We start from the raw sequence: 18135 nt of genomic DNA, 5'->3' as shown, positions 1-18135 counted from the left end.
TTGTAATTATTCATATATCTGATCTATTCCATCATGCAGCGAGTCAGTGTTTCTGAGGTCTCAGTGGCAATTGACAGTCAACTTGGGGCCAAGCTCGTGAGTATGGAACGAGGCCAAGCCTCGGAAGTGACAGTTGGCATTTGATCTTTGTCAGCGGCGGTTGTTCTTTTCAACTCCATCAGATGGCTCATGTTAAGAATGTCGGAGAAGGTCTCGGTGATGAGGATCCGAGGCCCCTGCCTCGCCTGCCTATAGATACAAAAGGCAAGGCGATGAAGAAGCTAGCAACGAGAAAGTGCAAGTGCCCTAATGCAGATACAACGAGAGCAGCCGTAGTTGTAGAGGCCGCAGAGCGCGTAGAGAGAGGAGGTACTTGGAGTGGTGTTGTTATTGTAGATCAGCTTTCTCCAACTACGAGGGCTGCACTTGAGCAGGTTGAGCGCCGTCATTGTGGTCCAGCTAGGACTGTCATGGTTGGAGGATGGTGTGTGGCTATTGATGAGAGTCAGCCTTAGGGGGAGTCATAGTAGCAGCCACAGCCAGCAGAGCAGACTCAGGAGGGAGAGCAGGCTGAGGAGACAGAGCAGGCACCTCAGCCACAACTTCACTGCTCTGGTCATACCCGTGCTCCAGTCATACTGAGGCCAGAGACACAGCGGAGGGGTTCTCATCCGCCTCCTAGACCATAGGGTCTGCCTCTAGTGACTCATCTAGATTTGAGGGCTGCCACGGCCAAGTAGGTGCAGCAGCTCAGATTTGTAGACTTTGAGCAGTGGTTCCCGCCGAGGAGGGATGACCGAGCTTCAGAGGGCTTCTACACACCACTGCAGGAATATTTTTATAATGCATATCTTAACAGTGGGGCAGTATTTAGATCTCAGAGGGTGTGCAACATTGAGTCCATTGTAGCAGCAGCTGGAGAGCATATTCGCCCTTACCTATCTTACCTGCCAGGGCTGACAGATTTACTTGGATGGATAGGCTTATATGTTCTATCTTGGGTCCGTTAGTTCTATGCTACACTTTGGATTGACCCACAACACAGATTCATTCACTTTGCTTTCAGAGGCAGAGATTACAGGTTGATGAGCTCTAGGGTCAGAGAGATACTTAGGCTTCAGGAGCAGCCTGTCCGGCTACATGAGGTTTGCTATGGACAGACAGTGCCTCCTAGATGCCCTCATGGCGGTATGATGCCTCCTATAGACTTGGTCCACCATTGCTTCACAGAGCCATTCGACGAGGGGTCTAGCAAGACACCCAGTGACCTCACTCCTACAACTAGAGTACTTGATGCTATTATGAGGAAGACAATGCTTCCAAGGATGGGGTATCACGAGGGCTTGACTCACATACAACTATAGCTACTAAACTCTCTGATGCAACAGACTGTGTTTGACATTTGGGATCTTCTTCTATTAGAGATGGAGGATACTATTGCAGAAGGGTTTAGGAGTCATAGGTAGCTGCCATATGCTCACTGGATTATATTCTTGATCTACAGGGCAGTTACTGTGAGGCCACCTGAGATGTTTGCAGAGTATAGTGGTGCTACTACAGAGTTCCCTACATACAACATGACTCAGATGATCCACCATAGTGTAGTGAGGACACCTAGCCAGTCGCGCCGTCGTCCTGAGGTGCCAGAGACTGTAGCCTAGTAGGATAAGACCATCAGGGGCATAGCAGCTACTAAGGAGGAGTAGTTAGATGCTCAACAGGAGGGGATGGTCGAAAGTGACCCCAGTGATAGCTCAGATGATGACTACCGAGATATTCCTCAGATGCCTTCTCGACGACATGACCATGACGCCGATAGCTCCAGTTCAGCTCCACCTGCACCACAGATAGATCCCGCTCTACTTGCTATACTTGAGCGGATGAGGCAGGATCAGGCTCGCTAGGCTCAAGAGACCGCTGCTACATTTGCACAGTTTTAGACTAGGCAGGATGAGTTTCAGTAGCAGCAGCAGCAGGCCATGCATCAGCAGCAGCTTCTCATGCAGCAGCAGCTACTTAGGTTTATGCAGCATGTTGTGATAGCTATTGGGGCTCCACCGCCATAGCCTTCGCCCCAGCTTGGTCAGCTTGCCACCACTTCTATGACTCCAGCTTTATAGCCCAGTAGGCTTCAGAGTCAGGGACTGCCAGTGCCATAGTTTCATTCACCTATAGAGCAGGTGTCCCCATGGTTTGCTTCGCCTGTGCAAACCCCGCAGTTCACATCTCTTCATACGGGCTTTACTCCACCTCAGAGTTTGTCAGTGCTCACCCCAATTTCTAGGAGCCTTGGTTCTTCTTTCAGTGAGTTGACAGGGCAGCCTACACTGCTAGAGCTACATGTCCCAGGTCCTTCCATAGTTGCACCTATTACCAGGACTATAGAGATGCTCTCTTCTTCAGTTGCATCATCAGAGCAGGCAACGCCAGTTCTAGATCCGACCCAGACCGCTTTAGCATCGCTTCCAGCTACAGAGGGTCAGACTGCTCAGAGCTCAGGTTCAGATGATGATGGCACATAGTTCTAGCTCGCTCCTCGTACCTCAGCGCTCGACTCATCCGCTGTAGCCCCGCCGACCGACCCTTAGGTTTTGGTGTTTGACACCAAAGGAGGAGAGGGATCGAGTATGTTAGCCTTAGGGGGAGCGATACATTTAGGGGGAGTCTATCTATTAGCTTATCTATTACATTTGGAGTTTTATGTGTGATACATTATGCATCCATGTCTTCTCTTGTGCTTCTAGGGTCTTGCTTATGGTGTTGATCGTGGGATCAACGTGTCGCCTTCGTCCAAGTCACGTCTTGCACCCTATTGAACTACAAAATAATCACTTACAAATTCATTAGTCCAATTTGGTTGTGTTGGTCATCAAACACCAAAATTCAAAGTAAATGGGCCTAGGGCCCATTTTTCTTACACCAACAATCAGTTAAATTATACTGTATGGAAGCTTATATTAATAGATTTGTATTTAAAGCACCTCTGAGATGATATTAATTTCTTTTAGCAATTGACAACATACTGTAAGAGAAATTAAGAGTCAAAATCTACTTTGTATGACAACTTTCTAATCAGAATAGATGATATTAACTTCTTTTAGCAATCGATAACATACTGTAAGGGAAATTAGTAAGAGTCAAAATCTACTTTGTATGTCTACTTTCTAACCAAAATACGCTTACCATTCCTAAATGAAGGGATTATGCTAAAGTTCAAAAGAAAAGGCACGTAGTCCTTCTATTCTAAATTACAAGTAAAAAATCTATAATTCTCCCTTGAAAACCCACAACCCTAAGTCCCTAACCCCGAATCCCCACTGCTCCATTGCCACCTCCTCCTCCTCCATCACCCCTGGCCTATGGCTACCTTGTCGTTGGCTATGCCGCACACTATCCTCACGACGTGCAACCTCCATCATCTATTAATCGACTGGATGGAGCTATAGATGGTCAATGCTGAAAGCATTTGGTGACTTAGGGGCAGCAGAAAGGGGAGTCCATGAGCAAGAAATGGAGTCGGAGAGCGAGGGAGAGGGACTAGGTCCAAACTTCAGACTCTAGAGGGGAGCGAGCAAGAGAGAGGGAGTTGAGGCTAGGGAACGACGACCAACTAGGAGGGAGAGAGCAGAGGAACGAGTGGTTTAAGTGGCGTTTGGAAAACGGGAAATAGGGGTTGGGATAGGGAAACGAGGGGTGTGATAGATTTAATCCATGTTTGGATAATGGAAAATGAAGATAGTTGTAATACCCCTGGTGTTACGAGCTCGTTTAGCACCGCGATTTAGGCCTAAGTAAAATTTGTGAAATGATTTTCCTGGATTTTTAAAATTTAAAAACCAGTTTCTTGCGTCCATGGCAGAAATCTAAAATTATATTTAAAAGTGTTGTTGCCCTTGCCGCACTGTCGTTCTGGACGTTGGATACAGTGGTGCGTCTCCCCTGCTCTAAATAAATCCGTCATCCGAATTATTAACGTCGCGTCGTGTTATCGTACCCCATCGCCGTGTACGTGGGCTCGCTAGATATCTTCGGTGGAGCAGTACCATTGTCTGCCTCTGTTGTCTCATCGCGTTATTGTCTCCGTCGCAGTGTCGTTGCCTGCCTTTGCTATTATTATATTATCAGCGTCAGCGGCGGCGACTGCTATGATTGACGTGTTGTCCGCCATACAAAAACGCAGTGGCTCACGTGAAGTTTTCAGTGCATACATGTAGTGCTTATCACTCATCAGGCTTAGCAGTACGGACATCTAGCCTTTAGCTACTACAATGCCTTGTCTCTGTCCAAGTGCATGATCGAGTTGCGTCGCGTTACGAGGCTGGTGGTGAACCACACGGCTCCTTGCGCTTACTCTCTACTATCCCTGTCCGCTCTCGTTCTTGCCTACCTCAGTTGTCTGCCTTGTGTAAGCATCCTTGCTGCCGCTGTCTTTTTCCCTTAAGAAAGATGGCCGGCCTGCTGCTCGCATCGTCCTGTCGATCGATCTGCAATGCTGTCGACGCACGCCGCGTTGTCTCGGCAATGAAATTGGCTTCGTTGTTTTCTTTGTTCCTTTTCTATCTCCGCTGCCTCGGTCTTGTCTTGCCTACCTTGCTTGTCTCTGTTGCTTGCCTGGCTTGCCGCTGTTGTCTACCTCTGTGTCGTGCACCAGCACGTGTGTCGCTCAGTCGCAACGCGCCAAGACAAGGTTAGGCCGGGTCACCTCTGTGTCGCTGCTGCTGCTCCCGCTCCGCAGCGCTGTCCTTCTTTTTCTTCCCCGCATAGCGTGCCGTGTCTGCAGCATTGCCATCGCCGGGCCGCCATCCCTACTTTTCCCTCCCTCCTTTTTCTCTCCGCGGTGCACTCCATGCGCAAGCCGTGAGCGCTCCTCCTCACTCCTCCTCTCACGCGCCTGTTCTGCCTCCTAGCTTGTCTACAGCGCCGGCCATCGCAAGCGTAGGGCGCCCTTAGTCGCGCGTTGTACCGGTCCCTTTTCCCCGCTCGCGTGCACGTGCGTGCCCCTCGGTCCGCTCTGGACTGCTGCCATGCCCGTGTGCCTGCAGCACCTCGCCTCGCTCCTCCGTGCCCACTGTGGCCGCTTCCACCGCCGCCACCGCGCGCGCGAGCGCTTCAGGCCACCCGGAGCCACCGTGCCCGCATCATTCCACCGCTCCACCTCCAGCGCTGGACCCACTATTCGGCTCCACGGCGCTGCCTCTCCCGTGCGCGAGCACGCCATGGCCGCCCGGTGCCAAAGTTTGCCTCGCCAGTCGCCACTGCCCCACAGCGCCGTTGCTGCCGCCGTCGGCCAGTGCCCCTCCCCTGACGGTGCTCTGTTTTGAGAATGAAAAACAGGTGAGAAGGGTATGGATCCAAGAAGAAGTTTTATACAGGGTTCTTATTGTAAAATACGAGACTCACATAAATAGTGTGTTTATACTGCGAGGTGATTTGAGGAAAACTCAGGGGTCTTAACGCAAAAATACTGCCGCTGCCCTGCCCTGGCGGCGTGGGCCGACTTGCTGGGCCGTCCACGTCCACGGGCTTGGGCCAGCCTTGGGCCTCTGCAGCGAGCGTGCCGGTGCCCCGCCTGGGCCGCCGTGCCTTACCGCGCTGCTGGGACGGCCGGTGGCCACCATCCGCGCGCTGGGCCACCTTGTGCCGCCATGGCCTGGGTTTCGCTTTGGGCTGGCCGGTCTTGACTAGCTGGGCCTAATACGGTCATGGTGTGTGTTTCGTTTTCTGCTAGTTTTATTATTTGTTTAAAATGGCTGAAGTTTGTAAATTCAAAGTAAATCATAGAAAAATCATAAAAATATGAAACCAATTTTGTTAGTCTCCTAAAATAATGATCTACCTATTAGTATATTTTGTTCACATAGTGTGATAATATTCTTGGAAGCTATATAATTAATTTAAGGTACTTAATATTGTAAAATATAAACTTGTAGGAATTTTCATGATAAATTGGTAATATTGTTGAATCTGAAATTTTACAGTAGGCTCCTAGCAATATTAGGTACTCCCGGTAATTTTTGTAGCTCCAGAATAATTAGTTTGCTAGATAGATAATAATGTCCTATTTTGAATAATGGTTAAATCGATAGAATGAAATAAAGAAACGTCTTGGGTTTATATAACTAAAATAATTGTTGGGAAATAACGTCTTATTGACAACATGGATATGTAGCCTAAGTACGTTCATCGTTAGCACTAGCTTGTTAAAGTGAGAGGCGTAAATCGTATTTTTGGAGTCACTGTTGCAGTCGATTAATTATGTCTTTGTGTTGCATCGCATTGCATATCATATAGGTACGATGATGGATCAACAAATCAAATGGAAGGATGATTGGGAATTTGAAGATGGTGTAATAGTATTCTCCCCAGGAGATGATGCAATGGGCTTTCTATCCAGTTGATGGTGGATGATCTAAAGATGTAGATACTAACTTTTAATATATATCTTACCCAGGAAAGTCCTGGTGCATAACCCCTACTTTTCTACAGTTTAAATTATAATTATGCATTAAGTTTTAAGGAGTTGAATGAAACCCACTTTCATATCCTATGAGTCTTACTAGTATGACAGGATCGTGTAGATTGCTATGCTATAGGACTCCAGTAGAAGTCGAGTGATTGCCTGTCACTCGCGAGAGATAGGAAATATATTATTGAATTATTATCAATTAGAATATAAATGGTGGAAAGAAAAAATGGTGACCGGGCAGGGATATGGTTTGGGTATTGGTGGGTGTAAGAGGTCGTGTCGCCGTGGACGCAGGGCATGGCTTGGTTACACTGCTTTCCCTGTCTGTGTCGGTTAAAGACCGGTTGTTACATAAGCCATCGAGGCAAGTCACAGATCTATTATCCCGAGTACATACTTGGGTATGGGCGCTTGGAAGACTTGTTGCTCTATTATCGTGGGTTCTGGCTCTTTTCGGACCGACTGTTAGGGTTATTTTTTGGTGGAGGAGATGCTTGCACTGCACTGAGTTCGGGACTCAGGGGCGGGGGCTTAGAGTCCTAGTTTGGATGAGGACCTAGGACCCCAGGACAGGAGGGTGATGGGTTGGTCCTGCTTGTGCCTTGGGTATAAGCGGGGCGTGTGTTTTCGGAGCACCCAGCTGGGCACATTGGTTCACGAATCACCATCGAGTCGGTACGGCTTGTCTTATGCCTAGCACCGTAGTAAGAACTGAAAGATGAAAGATGGAAAAAGGAAATCTGGTTGCTTACCACCTGCTTGAAAGTAGCACAGGTGCTTACATAGAATGGTTAATTAATGAACCAATACGGCTATTAATAAAAATCGAATATAAGGACGCACACTTAGTAATGCTTCCTGCAAATGCAATAAACCCACAAGCCTGATAGCCTTGTATATCCTTAGAGTCTTTTCTTGTCTCCTGTCAGGTAAGTCTTGCTGAGTACAATTGAGTACTCAGTGTTTTATTTTCCCCTGTTGCAGGTGACAGGTGGATGCTAGAGCTAACCCTTGTGTGTGGATACCTCCTGGTGGGGCTCAGAGAGGATTTCCTTTACGCTGCGATCGTAGTTGTTATTTATAACTTTCACCAAATGCTTTTATAAATAAAAGTTTCATAATTTGTTGTCGTAGTTTATATATCAATACTTCATCATGTCATGATTAGATATTTATTTTCGCTGTAATTCTAATCACATGTTTATATTCCGTTGTTCAATTAAATTGTTTATAACTCTGATAATATGATTACATTCCGTTGTTGTAATAATAAATATTATACTCTGATATTGTATTAAAAGTGATGTAAGAAATGGTTAAGAATGATGTAAGCCTTATTCTCTCATTTGTGATCCTGATGGCAAAAATGTGGATTTTCGGGTTCTCCCCTGGGGTGTGCCGATGGAACCGAGTAATTTAGTGTTCTCCCCTGAGTGCTTAGTGTCTAATGGAAGATAAGTACTTCTGAAAGGCATTAGATTAAGCGGTTCTGCCCCATGATAGTAAAATAAAGACTAGTATACTCATCTCATATCCCTTTCTTTTGTCCCAATCCATTTCCCTTTCCCTGTCCTGATCCTCTTAATGGTTTTTCTCATCTAGTGCATCAAACGGTTGAGAAAAGATATAAGACATCTAAACGCCTAACAGAGATCGGGCTAACATATGTAGTGCCAGCCCATTTAGCCATGTCATTTCGTGTCAGCACTACGGGCTGAAAACGTGGTCCGGGCACAATCCTACACCCGTATCCATGCCGGCACTAGCACCATGGGCTTCGTATCAAGTAAGCCTAGGGCCGTGCCAATGTCGGTCCGTTGGGCCTGGGTTGGAGCCCGTGCGTTGGCAATGCAGGCGCTGAATAGTTATTTTGAGCGCACCACGTCGCTGACTCGCCAGGCTCTAGTAAATAGACAGTATATTACTTTTTTTTTTGGAGAAATTAAAGCCGGACGACGCATGAGGATGCGACGACGGGGCCAGCGAAAGCGAGTAGAACCACAACTGAGCTCGTGACCGATCAACGGTCGATAAATAAATCAATAAATATTTCCTGCACACGGCTTCGGCGACAAAGACACCTGCACCCGACGCGCGAGTTCTTAATAAGCAGTTCTTTCCCCGTGCACGGCGGTAACACGCGGAATTATTCACTTTGCATATTTTTTTAAAAAAAATAAAAGCAGGAACCACTACGTACATGTTACAATACCGGAGCGGCACACGCTGCTTTCGAGTGCTAGTTCAGACCCTCTCCCACGTTTTCAACGTGCCACTCCCACGCTTTCAACGTGCCCGCGTCGATCGCGTTCGCCGATGGGTCAAACAAGCCTCGCGCGTAACGCCAGTTTGACACCTTGACTTGTTGCAGAATAATCTTCCACTCGATCGCCGGTCAGTTTCATTCGTGCCTCGGAACGTATATAAGCGCGGACGCGCGTGGCACCAACAACGCCATGCAAGCGCGCCGCGCGGCGAGGGACGCGCATCTATCACTTGCGCGGGCGCGGCCAGCATGGATCCGTTCTACTTCGGGGCGGACCAGCAGCTGGACGCCGCCGCCGCCGTCGACGAGGACGACTACCTGACGAGCCTCGGCCTGGTCCTCTCGCCGGCTCCACCACCAGCGGCGTTGCCACCAGGCAGCGCATTTGAGGCGTACCAGCGGCGTGTGCCGGCGTTGCTGGAGTACTCCCTGACGACGGTGAGCCGGCGGTACAGTGGAGAGCAGAACTTGCACCGGAGGATGTTCAGTTACCTGAGACGCGTTGCTCATGACGCCGAGGCCTCCACGGGGGCCGTGGTGGCGCCCCCAGCGTTCCTGGCGCCCGCGGACGAGACGACCACCGTTGGGGTTGTTGGGTCATCGCAGGCGCCGCGAAGCTCGCGGTTCCGGCACATCATGCGCGAGCGGCTGCGGCGGGAGCGCCTCAGCCAGGGATTCGCCGACCTCCACGCGCTTCTGCCCCCCGGCGCGTCTTCAAAAGTTAGTCACGACGACACACACGAACGTCACGCACGCACACGAGTGCTTTGCGTCGGCTTGTCAGCTCAGCTGTGCGGGTGACATGCCTGAGATCGAGCAAACTAACCTGTTGATAACTGTTGTGCGCACGCACACGCACGCACGCAGGGTGGCAAGAACGACATCGTCGGCGCGGCGGCCGGCTACATCAGGGAGCTGGGGGCCAGGAAGGAGTGGCTCAGCGCCAGGAACGAGGTGCTCCTACAGAGGGCCGCGGCAACCAGCTGGAGGGGAGGAGGAACGAGGAGTAGTAGCGTCGGTCGCCGGGGCATGGTGGTGAGGGTGCGAACCGAGAGCCAAGACCATTCGACGGCGGTTGATGCGTTTGAGAGGGTGCTCCAGCGGCTCAAGGCCATGGAGGAGCTGCAGGTGACGGCGATCCGCTCGCGTTTCTGCGCGGGAGGCATGTGGATGAACGTCGGAGTGGAAGGCCAGGTACGTTACGCGCCTAGCTTCATGCCGATCACCACTCACTGTAGATGTAACGTATACTACGTTGGATGTGAAATATTCTTTCTCCTGAAATTGGACATTAAACGTACGTTTGCTCTAGGTCAAACCCCATGTGAACTTGCTGTAGGTCAAACTCCATGTGAACTTGTTGACCCAAGAAATGTTCAGCTCCATGACAAGTCGTCAATGCACCATTTCCTGTTGAATAATAAGTATCGAACACAAAATTTAATGAACAGCTAGTCCTCAGCTGGGGCGATGTATAAATGCTTTCCAACTTTCCTAAGCTTAACTAAAATTCCTCAAAACCTCGCAAAAACCATTAGCAGTAGTGATTATCTTTTGAGTATTTTATATATTTTCACGTACAATCAATTGATTTGATGGTTGTAATCACACGCGTGAATTGAAAGTAAACTGTTTTTGCCTCGTTGGCGACCTACAGCCTGTTCGTTTCGACTGAAACGATTGTGGATTATAAGCCAGAAGTACTGCTGGCTAGTTTGGTGTGAGAGAAAAATATTGTTGCAGCTTATAATCCACGATCGTATAAGCCGAAACGAACAGGCTGCTAATTGAAAGCTATATCGGCTTGTATTTTATTTTATTTATATATGTTGCCAAGTGAAGACTTGCTTCTCTGAATGTTCTTTTTTCTGTCGCCGCTTGGTTACTAACTTACTAATTTTGATGTATCTTGTACATGAAGGTATCCACCCGTGAGGTGGACAAGGCAATAACAAACGCCTTGATGGAGCTGGAGAGGAACGATCCAAGAGGCAGCAAGCCAAGCTTCAGCTGTCAAGTCGAAATAAGTGGCCAGATGGGTTGATGTTGTTGGTTGCCGATCAAATCGAGCAGCAGCTAGAGATGATTTTTCTTATGGCATGCATGTCTGCCAAAGCATAATAAGGTAGACCAGTCACCAGTGCATCCAGCAGTATGCTAAATTATACTACTGCAAAAACTTCCACTTAGTCATTCAGTAACCGATCGACTGTAGCAAAAAATAGTATATTCATGTTTCTGACACATGTATTGCCTGCAATGTTGATGCCTTATAACTGATGATTCGTTTCAAGACGCATGCAATGTTTGCCGTTCTCCCTGAACCTGAAGTACGCTGCCTTATAACGACGGGGGTGAGACTGAAAGCGGGGCCAAACAGCCGGCCGGCTTTCCGCTTCGCCTGCGTGTGCGTGTGACGCGCGCCCGCGCACACTGACACGCACCGCGCCAATCTGCAAAATCTAGCCGCGCGCTACCGCCGTCAGGCACCGTACGCGGCCTGGATCGTGGACGAGTCCGATCTCACGTACGTTACGCCATCCCGCCTCCTGCACGTCACGTACGCGGTGTGTGCCGCGAACGCAAGGACGATTTGGAGTTTCGGCTGCTGATGCACGTACCACGTCAGATCTAATAAGGACCAAACAAAGATCTATGAATCTCAGGTGAACACTAATGGATCTTAGGTCGGTAGTGTTTGGTTGCTTGAATCAGTTTCATCCTGGGTGGGATGGTTGGGTTGACGAGATGACCATGGATAGAATTGTTCGAGTAGAACGTTTGGTTATAGTTGTACGAGGATGGTACATGATTGTGTTTGGTTGATTGTATGGGAAGGTAGATGAATGTGTTTAGTTACTTTTTTTATCAAAGTGCTTAGTTACTTATTACTCACACCATTTCAAACTACAAGTCGTTTTGATTTTTTTTAGTACGTCGATTTTGCTATGTACCTAGATATAACATATGTCTAGATACATATAATTTCTGTACCGAAAAAGTCAAATTGACTTAGAGTTTGGAAAGAGGGAGTAGTGGAGTACATTTCAAAGGATGTAAATATATGGTTTTCCATTTATATTATAATAAAAAAGTTACAATTTTTTTAGAAAATTAACAATCACTCAAAAGTTAAATACGCCAAAACACTTACCATACAACATCCCACAAAAAATCTCAAGTCCTGGAATTAGAATTGAGTTCCATGGTAAACAGGTGCATGTCAAAAGGTCAAATCCAAAGTGAAGTTGTTCCATAGTACTCCATCCGTGCCAACCCCCCCCCCCCCCCCCAAATTTTTTTTTTGATGTTTTAGTTTTCAAAATGTTGTGGCGCGGGCGTCTGTCCGTCCGGACGCCGCACTCCTCGTTCCTGCCGCCTCCCCCCGTCGCGTGCCCCATCCCGTGACGCTCGCTCCTCGCTCCCGCCAGTCGCGCGTCCCACCCACGCCTCTCGTTCCTCGCTCCTGCCCAACGCTGCCCCTGCCGATGGTCGCTGGGCACACGTGGCGCAACAGGTTGTCCCCAACCGAGCCAAGTGCACCCATGAGCACGGCCGGTGCTGAAGGTGCTCACGCGCTGCCGCTCGCCGCCAGCTCCCACCCCAACGGCTAGAATCGACTGCCGCCGGCCCCTCTCTCCCCTATGTTGCAAATGTATGTTTCAGTGTTTTAAATGTTTCAGAGGTATGTTGCAAGTGTTTCATATGGACATTGCAAAAATAGATCAGGATGTTGCATACTCCCTCCGTCCCAAATTAATTATCGTTTTGGGTTTCCGTGCCATAAGTTTGACTAAATTTATAGAAAATACGTGCAACATTTGTACCTCCAAATAAATTTATTATGAAAATAGATTTAACGATCTATTTAATGATATTAATCTTGTATCATAAATATTAATATCTTTTTATATAAAATTAGTCAAAGTTATTTCTCGGGAAGCAAGAACGACATGTATTTTGGGACGGAGGGAGTATGTTGCATATGACAGGGTATGTTGCAACCGTTTGTTCAAAATATTTCATATGTTGTAGCAAGTGTTTTTATGTTGCAAGTTGCAAGTGTTTTATCTGGATGTTGCATAAATTTCACACATATATTGCAAGTGTATGTTCCAAATATTTCATCTATTTTGGATGTAAGTTGCATTCAAGTGTTTCATGTTGTTCGGAGAGTCACGGGGCGCGGTGAGTGATGAGCGCATGGCCTGGGCACCAGGGAATGGGTCGTGGCGAGCCAGGGGCCGGCTAACGGGGCGCGCGGTGTGCTGGGGCCGGCGATCGGGCCGTGCTCGTCCTTAGTCGTTTATCCTGGCTCCCAGGTCCCACCGCGCATAGAGAGAGAGAGAGGAGGAGGAGGAGGAGGAGGAGGTCGGGGGAGGAGCGGCGGGCGCAGCGACGGGGGCGGGATACGCGTGCGGGGTGGGGCGAGGCGGACAAAGGCGGGCTGCACGAGCCTCCGGACGCGCGTCTGTCCGGACGTGCGGCCCTAGCCACACTGTTTTGTTTTATCCTAAGTGAAACTATCTAGAGTTTGACAAAATAATGATAATATTCATACCCATGTTTATATTATAAATAATTTTTGTCAGACTTATCATGGAATATATTTTTATGGCATACATATTTTTTGCTGTAAATGTTGATAATTTTCTCTATAAATTTCTTCAAACCTTAAAAAGTTTGACTTAGGACAAATCTAACGCATTAAGGTTTTTTAGGAAGGAAGGAGTAATAATTTTGTTGTAGTTGAATAGTCACAAATCGCAAATAGTCCTTAACTTCGAGTGATTAAATATTTATATTTTTTGTTAATAAAATAATTCATCTAAACATCAGTTTTTAAAAAGTTATATAACCCAAAGCTAGAGCTTTGCCAAATAGCCGTGTGGTACAAATGTACCCAGGTAAGTGGAGTGCAATGAACTATGCAAAACTTGTCATTAAAAGGATTGTTTCAGGTTCGCGATCAGTATATTGTATATCTGTTATTCCGGCGTTCAAAACTTGGGTACAAAAAGAGATGATAACTAGCTTAATTACACAACTAGCTAGTCCAGCAAATCAGTTGGGCGCGCGGTTACTACGGGGACGGGAAGCACGCCTCGCTGTCGAAGATGGCCTCCTTGAGCTCCCGCTGTATGGACGCCCTCACCGGCGACGCCACGAGGTCGTCCCACACCGAGCCGGCGCCGCCCGTGGGGTGCCCGTCCGGGTACAGCTCGTGCACGCAGTTGGCCTCCTCGTTGATCCGGCTCACCCGGTCCAGCAGCCCGATCTCCTCCACGTCCACCAGGAGCCGGCTATCCTTGTCCTTCCACCCGATCAGCTGCATGCACGCAGTAGAAGCATGACACACATATATCAAGCGCCTCGAACCTATCTCGAAATCGACTTTGTTGTGTCTAAAGGACCGGCCGGACCTTTGCGCCGGCGATGGTATTGGTGCTGTAGAGCCTGGCGTTGTCGACGAGGTCGCAGTACTTGCGGAACGCGCCGGCGAAGCGCTTGTGCGACTTGAGCTGCGAGTGCACCCGCACGGCCCTCCCAGATATGATAGCTCGCCTGATGCCCCTGACGACGGCGAGGTAGGCGTCGCAGATGATGCCGACGAGCTCGATGCGGTACGGCTTCCTCGTCCTGCTGGGCCCTCCGGCCTGTCCCTGCTGCTCGCCGTCCTCCTCCTCCACGGGCTCCCAGTACTTCTCCGTGGTCGTCCCGTCCGGCGCGACCCTGTAGCCGACCCCCATCCGGTACCGCTGCCGGTGCACGGACCGCGCCATGGCGATGGTCTGCCGCACGAACGGCTCCCATGACAGGGTGCCGTCCATGATCACGTCCCGCCCCTCGTTCAGCGCCGTCACCAGCAGCGACGCCGCCGCGTCCGTCGACGACTGGTGCACCTGTATATGATGCAGTACCCACGTGCCGTCAGTCACCTGGTGCGAGGCGAGCATTGGTTGATTTTTTTATCGCCACAGGAACATCTGATGGACGTACCAGCTCGGCAGTCTGCAGCATGTCGGTGTGGTGGCCCCGTGAGCTGATGGCTTGGTAGATCACGTCCGACTCCTTGAACGCGTCGGCCTCCACAACCACGGCGTTCGCCGCCGCCCCAGTCCAGAACACCCTGCATTGCAGATTCGCTGGGGAGTCAGAGAACGTACGTCCCTGATGCTCTCTCTATATGCAAGCTGCACCTGGTGTCCTGGTTAATCAGATTTTGGAAGGGACGACTCAGTACTCACTCCTTCATGATTTGCTTGAGCACGGTGCTCTTGCCAGCGCCCATGCCGCCGCCCATCAGTAGCAGGACCGGGCTGCGGTCGCTATGCGCAGCCGGGACCATCACGTCCGTGCCCGCCCGGCAGCGGTCGTGCTGGCAGTGTATACCGATGACCTTGAGCTCCTCCACCAGCGTGGTGAACAGCCTGGTAACCTTCAGATCTCTCGTCACCCTCTCAAACCTCATCTTCCTGTATATAAGAAACCAGCACCAAAATTCATTTCTAACTAATCCGAAGAGACGCAAAATAGAGGTTAATTTCATCCATATTCTCGATCGGGAAGACGAATGAATAAAAAAAAGGAAAAGAAACACGGATCGGATAGGCGTACGACTGAATTACCTAGTGGCCTCCATTACCATTCTTCTGAGTTTTCTTCTAGGCTGCTCGTGGGTCAGAACCTATTCATATATGCAATTGAACCCAACATTAGTATATGACTGGCACACAGATAGGAAATTGTATAAAATCACCAGGAGGACGACGTCGCGCCGATTTTACGGTGCGCAAATAAATATTGTTTTTTTCTGGCGCTTATTCCTCCGGCGGATCGATCGGATACCTGCGTGATTATGTGGGTTGCAAATTTCCAGTGGAAGGAGAAGTAGCCGAGGATGCATTTGTCCAGCTCCTCGATGAGCTGCACGAGCAGGGCGTCCGGGTTCATCTTGTTGTGGAAGAAGGCCAGCAGATTCTGCTCGTAGCCCTCGGTCTTCTTCAGGTAATCGTAAGACAGCGTGCAGAGGTGCGGGCACTCGTTCAGATCTTCGAAACCGATTTGCGTCGCTGGAAAAAACAAATCCCGATCGGTTATTAAGACCAATTAATGGGAATGTAATTAACCCATGCATCAGCAAAAAGAAAAATTGAAAACGTGAGCTAACAGGCGTACCGACGTAGTGCGCGAACGTCTGGATCTCGTGGACACGGCCGCCGCCGGAGATGTTGAGCAGCGGCACCACCGGCTTCGTCGGGCTTGCGTCCTTCACCGCTTCCTCGCTGCCGCCATTGTCCGTCGGTTGCGCGACGCGGTCCAAGCGATCGGGCACAACCGCGCGCAACATCATGAGCCCATCTACCGGGAGGAGCTACGCGGCGTCGCCTGTGATCGGGGAATGTGCGTCCTGCTGCTCTTTCTCTGAGATGCAAAGCTTGAGGCTAGAATAGAGAGAGAGAGAGAGAGGGTCTCGAGGCTGGGGACGGGGATCCAAAGATTCCAAAGGGTGCGGAGGTGCGAGAGCGAAACGAGTGCATGCATGGGATGGGCACGGGCCGGCACGGCACTATGTTCGGTTTCCTTTTGATCCTTTGGACTTCGGTTACCCTCAGGACGATGGATGCGAGGACGCGGTACTGCGGCGACCTCCAATGCTGGACCGTTCCCTCTTTGCGGATCCCAACAAGCGAAGACGATAGCTGGGAGGCGCCTCGTCCCTCCTCCTCGCTCACCGAAAACAGTGACTTTACCGTATGCCACAGCCACTCGACAAAAACCAAAAAACACTCGACAAAGACTTTGTCGAGTATAACACTCAGCAAACAGTACACGTCATCTACAGTGTCGGCAAACGTCTTTTTGCCGAGTGTTTTCTATCGGACACTCGACAAATATTTTACTGAGAGCTGAAACCGATGCTCGGCGAAAAAAAGTAACGCGATGACGCGGAGACGGCCACGGCGCGTTTGTCGAGTGTCCTAGACCTGACACTCAGCAAACATGCCTTATTTGCCGAGTGTCAAACTCCGGGACACTCGACAAAGCTATCTTATTTACCGAGTGTTAACTCTGGGACACTCGGCAAAGCTGCCTTATTTGCCGAGTGTCAACTCGGAGACACTCGACAAACCTGTCTTATTTGTCGAGTGTCAAATACCTGACACTCGGCAAAGACCGGCCCAGAACGTACAAATGTTGGCTTCTTTGCCGAGTGTCACAGCACAGACACTCGGCAAAGAAGCCATTTGTCATAGAATGCACAGATTTTTGTCACGTGTCCCTCTTTGCCGAATATCACTTGCAGTTCAAATTTAACTTATACCAAAAGAATTCTTAAAAATGCAATAAATTAATTAAATATAGCAAACGGATTCAGAAATATACCAAATCTTAACATTGAGTACCACACGTTGTATGTAGAGAGTAGAAAAAGTTTCAAGACCAAAAGTGAAAAAAAAATTATTATTTCATGCAGTTGTATATCAATTAAAATTCTATAATTGCACTTAATAAATTAAAATTATCAAACGGATCTAAAAATTTACCAAAATTACACATGAATCAATCTATGTTCTATATTGCCTATACAAAAAGTTTTGAAGTCAAGCCCCAATTCGACCGTTACTTTCACTCCAAATCTTACTGAATCCTTCTCAACGCTACAATTCTTCTTCTGAGATGCTTCGGTTTGTAAACATCGTACGTGACAGATTGTGCGAAACCTTCTTATTTTTTTACCACGACCTCCACGTATGATATCATAAGATCTTGACAAATATCATGATTTTCTGACTTCGTTTGCTTTTTTTAGAATTTAAAAACTATTCGGCCACACGTTCGTGGTCGGGTTTCGTGAATAAGATGTTCAAAATTTCCTTTTATTTCCAAAATAAGGCATCACATGGGACTCAATAACATGAATATTATTTTTCTATTGATTTTATTATATTATTTGAATCACTTGCGGTTCAGATTTGACTTATACCAAAAATTCCTTTAAAGACAATAAATTAATTAAATATAGCAAATGGATCTGAAATATAACAAATCTTAACATGGAGTACCACATGTTGTATGTGGAGAGTAGAAAAAGTTTCAAAGTAAGGAGAGGAAAAAACTTTTTAATTTGCCGAGTGCCAAAATAAAACACTCGGCAAACGAACCTATTTGCCGAGTGTTAGATAAAAACACTCGGCAAGTGTCACTGACCGACACTCGGCAAAGTTCTAATGGCCGGCACCCTGGTTGACGACCGTTACACGTGGTGGTATTTTGCCGAGTGTTTATTCTTTGCCGAGTGTCTTGTTATTGTTTGCCGAGTATTTTATTTCCTGCACCCGGTAAATAAGTTTTTTGTCGAGTATAATTATTTTATCGAGTGTTAATCTGTAGGCACTCG

At 48.4% G+C, this 18135-nt stretch overlaps 2 protein-coding genes across 2 annotated transcripts; one reads left to right on the top strand and one right to left on the bottom strand.

Annotated features, from left to right (window-relative positions):
* Positions 1 to 8906: 8906 nt before the first annotated feature.
* LOC136534155 (transcription factor BHLH148-like) lies at positions 8907 to 11611 on the top strand. The gene is made up of 3 exons (XM_066526622.1): positions 8907 to 9452; positions 9600 to 9926; positions 10654 to 11611. The coding sequence occupies exons 1-3, from the start codon at positions 8982 to 8984 to the stop codon at positions 10774 to 10776; spliced, it is 921 nt and encodes a 306-aa protein (XP_066382719.1). The 5' UTR covers positions 8907 to 8981; the 3' UTR covers positions 10777 to 11611.
* A 2054-nt stretch (positions 11612 to 13665) lies between these two features.
* Positions 13666 to 16263, bottom strand: LOC136534153 (calmodulin calcium-dependent NAD kinase-like). Its single transcript, XM_066526621.1, has 7 exons — positions 15912 to 16263; positions 15582 to 15805; positions 15362 to 15420; positions 14981 to 15208; positions 14733 to 14862; positions 14156 to 14635; positions 13666 to 14061 (listed from the first exon to the last, which is right to left on the bottom strand). The coding sequence occupies exons 1-7, from the start codon at positions 16084 to 16086 to the stop codon at positions 13816 to 13818; spliced, it is 1542 nt and encodes a 513-aa protein (XP_066382718.1). The 5' UTR covers positions 16087 to 16263; the 3' UTR covers positions 13666 to 13815.
* Positions 16264 to 18135: the final 1872 nt, after the last annotated feature.

This window comes from Miscanthus floridulus, unplaced genomic scaffold, assembly GCF_019320115.1.
Source record: "Miscanthus floridulus cultivar M001 unplaced genomic scaffold, ASM1932011v1 os_1575, whole genome shotgun sequence".
NCBI classification, from domain to species: Eukaryota; Viridiplantae; Streptophyta; class Magnoliopsida; order Poales; family Poaceae; genus Miscanthus; species Miscanthus floridulus.
This window is presented reverse-complemented; position numbering and strand designations above follow the sequence as displayed.